General features: G+C 53.0%; 1 protein-coding gene across 1 annotated transcript in view; it reads right to left on the reverse strand.

The window, feature by feature from the left end:
• Positions 1-3,799, reverse strand: part of LOC103469471 (CASK interacting protein 2) — a 54,752-nt gene that overhangs the window by 6,663 nt on the left and 44,290 nt on the right. The window contains exons 16-20 of the mRNA XM_008417166.2: positions 3,409-3,576; positions 3,098-3,172; positions 1,106-1,236; positions 929-995; positions 765-862 (exon numbers count right to left, since the gene is read on the reverse strand). Of these exons, the coding sequence (XP_008415388.2) occupies positions 765-862; positions 929-995; positions 1,106-1,236; positions 3,098-3,172; positions 3,409-3,576 (539 nt within the window). The remainder of the gene's footprint in view (positions 1-764; positions 863-928; positions 996-1,105; positions 1,237-3,097; positions 3,173-3,408; positions 3,577-3,799) is intronic.

Here is a 3,799-nt window from a genome sequence, read left to right on the forward strand (position 1 = left end):
GGAGCCTGGTTCTGATCGGAGCCCGGTTCTGATCCGAGCCTGGTTCTGATCGGAGCCTGGTTCTGATCGGAGCCCGGTTCTGATCGGAGCCCAGTTCTAATCCGAGCCCGGTTCTGATCTGAGCCTGGTTCTGATCCGAGCCTGGTTCTGATCCAAGCCTGGTTCTGATCCGAGCCTGGTTCTGATCCAAATCTGGTTCTGATCGGAGCCTGGTTCTGATCCAAGCCTGGTTCTGATCGGAGCCTGGTTCTGATCGGAGCCTGGTTCTGATCGGAGCCTGGTTCTGATCGGAGCCCAGTTCTAATCCGAGCCCGGTTCTGATCGGAGCCTGGTTCTGATCCAAATCCGGTTCTGATCCGAGCCCGGTTCTGATCTGAGCCGGTCCGGAACCGGTTTTGATCCAAAATACACTCTAACATTTCATTTATTTAATTCTTTAATGGAAAACAACATAAATAAAAATGTTAAATGATTTTATATCTGAAACTATCAGACGTCAACTTGGTCACAGCAGAAATGTTTTTAATAATTTCCCAAATCAAAATGTAAATTAAATAAATTAAACATCAATTCATCTAAATATAGAAAAAATAAATAAAAATATATATTTATATGTTATAAATACTTTTGGGCAGTAAGAACTCTGCAGAAGAAACTTCATGTTTCTGATCATCATCACTTATGTAACAGTAATATTTTATTCCGGACGCCCCCTGCGGATGTGTCCCTGGGAGGAGAGCCGGGTCCAGTCCTGATCCTCCTACCTTCCCCTCCAGCAGCTGCTGCGGACGGACGAACTGCTGCGTGAAGCTGGGCTCTGCCGGGCGCTGCACCGTCACCGTCTGCCTGCGGGGGGCGCCACCTGCAGGACAGGACAGGCGTCTGAGCAGGGACACCTCACTGCTGAGCTGAGGACAGAGAAACCCACCTGCAGGACTCTCCGCCTGTTTGCTGGGGTCAGCAGAGGCTCCTGGATCAGCAGCAGGGGGCGCCAGCTGCACAGCAACAAAAACAACCTGAGACTCAGCAGAGATGTTTATGACGTCATTACAGAACAACCACATGATTTGTGAGAAACGGGCATTCTGGATCAGTCTGACTGCACCTTGTTGTCATGGTGACTGGTGGTGTGCTGCTGCCCGTTGGGGGCGCTGTTGCTCTCGGTGCTCTGGCCACTGCCAGCGCTGCGGGTGCTGCCCACGCTGCCAGTGCTGCCCACGCTGTTCCTGTCCCCGGCTGCAAACACAACAACAGACCCGGTGAAGGTGGGCGGGGCTTGGGGCGGCGTCAGACCGGGGGTGCAGCGCGGCTGCAGCGGTGCAAGCAGCCAGACGTCTCAATGGAGGCGTCTCCGGCTCTTCCCTGTCTTCGTTCGTCAATTAAAACATCGACATGCAGCAGCTTCTGTAGTGCAGCTACATCGCAGGACGACCCGCTGTCGCCCCCTGTGGCAGCCGTGAGGATTGCTGTTAGCATGAGGCTCTGATTTCAGCGTGCAGCAGCGCGTTTTGGACCCGACACACCAAGACAGCCAGCGCGTCTCCAGACCAGCGGCTTCCAGTCCGGTTGGTTCGGTCTGCTGGACCCAGCGGACAGAGGCCTCTGATTGGTTGAGTGTTGACCAGTTACCATGGTTACCCAACTCCATGATGATGAAAATCCTTTAACTGATGAAGGTACCAATTCTACCTCATCGTGCAGGAAGTTCTGTACCCGGAGCTGAAGAGGTTCAAGAACAGAGCCCTGAGGAACGCCTGCAGCCAGCGCTAACACACAGGCTGATCTGAATCTGGAGGCATTTACTCCAAATATGCTCCAGTTTGGAGAAAAAGTCTTTTAAAATCAGAGTGGTAGAAGGATGGAGCAGCATTAGGGCCAAAATTAAGACTACCATCCACCCAGCGGTGGATACTTTGTTGTTGGATGAAGCTGCATCCATTCTGAATCCAGCTGCCGATCTGATCACTGACAGGCCGAGGAGGAGGCTGCTGCAAACTAATGATAGCTTAGGACATGCTAGTGACTAGCATGATTAGCATAGCATTAAGGGGGTTAACACACATATAGTTTTCTTTAAAACAAATAGATGCATTGACATGTTCTTTTGACAGTTTCCTATAATCTAACATGGCACCTAGCATAAACATGCTACAGTACGTGGAGCTGAAGTTGGCTTCTGATTTGGAAAACGGTTAAAGGGCGATTCCACCTAATTCTTCACTACCTTGAGCAACTCTGACTTTATTGGTGCCGGCTATTATTGATCAGATCAGTAGCCAGATTTGCTAGGTGCTAGCTGTTAGCCTGTACAATGCTAATGCTAGGCTAATGCTAGCCTAACCAATGGTAAGGTAACCCTATGTATTCTAATGGACAGCAGAGGAAGTAGGCAATCCAGTGCCTCTCCAGCCCAGGCATTTTAGTTCCAAGCCTATCTAACTACCTAGTCATACTAGTCACTAGCTTCTCCAAAGCTAACGCTAGTGAGCAGTCTCCTTCTAGTTACCGGTGCTGGCCTATCGTTAACCAGGTCATTAGCTGGCTGCGGACTGGGAGCTCCCAGCGACAAAAGCACTGCTGGATGTGAAAGAGTCTTAATTTGGTCCAAACACCAGAACTGCAGAAGAACTAGAACCGTCTTTAAATGTCTGGGTTTCTACGGAAAGGTGACACATCCAACAAGCTTTGGAGAAGTTTAAAATTAGATGAGGCCAGAACTGATGTCCAGAAACCAGAACATTGGTGCTTCTGGAGGTTGGATAACCTTTGTGCAATCTTCCCTTGAAAGGTCATGGGTTAGGGTCAACGCTACCGTAACGTGGGTCAGCGGCGCTAAAATCACGTTATTCTTGTAGTCTGGGCAGAGGAGTCAGTGCTGACCTACCAGCTGCAAACTGGGGCGCACACACCTCCAGATTGCACCCAGACCTGGAAGCAGAGGATCACAGATGAAATGTTGGAGTTATTCCAGACAGAAATATAACAGATGAGGTTTTCCAGACGGCTCTGCTCTGATTGGCTGAGGAGGCGGGTGCTGGCGTCTCGGTGCGTGGGGTCCGGGCTCAGCGGGGCAGAAGCTCTGGTTCAGGGGGCTTACCGTGGAACGAGTCCCTGAGGACCCAGACGTCCTCAAAGGGACACCCAGACTGAGACAGGAGGCTCGAAGACGAACCTATCAGACACAGAGACGGACCGGGTTCTGTTTGGGCCTGAGGCGGTACCATACAGCCAGCAGCTTCTGGGCCTTAATGAAGCTTTGGCTCCAAACAACGGAAGCGAGACGAACTAAAGTCCACAGTTTGGGTCAGAGATCAGAACCGGCCCGAGTAAGGACGACTGGGGACACTCGCTGGGCGCGAAACCAGAACCAGAACCGTTCCTGGTGTGTATCTGGAGTGTGTGCTGTACCTGCGCAGGTCGCCAGGCCGTTGGGCAGAACCAGGTGGGTGGGCGGGGCATACAGACTGTAGGAGTCGTCGGTGTGGGGGGCGGAGCTTAGGCTGGAGGAGAGGGGGGGTCTAGACGGGTGCTGCTGGCGCTGGGTGGGCAGAGAGGCGTGCCGGGACAGGGCGCCCCCTACAGGGCAAGAGAGGAAGAGGAGGAGGAGGAAGGGCAGGTTGGTTAGAGGGAGGAGTCAGTCTGGATGGAGGAGCAGGAAGGGGAGGAGCATGAGATGGAGCAAGCAGCTGATTGGTTCCTGCAGAGGCAAACAGACCCGACAGCCAGAGCCCACCGGCGGCCTGACCCGGCCCGACCCAGCCCGGCCCGGCTCGGCCCGGCTCGGCCCGGCCTGGCCCAG

The sequence above is a fragment of the Poecilia reticulata genome, linkage group LG8, assembly GCF_000633615.1.
Source record: "Poecilia reticulata strain Guanapo linkage group LG8, Guppy_female_1.0+MT, whole genome shotgun sequence".
NCBI classification, from domain to species: domain Eukaryota; kingdom Metazoa; phylum Chordata; class Actinopteri; order Cyprinodontiformes; family Poeciliidae; genus Poecilia; species Poecilia reticulata.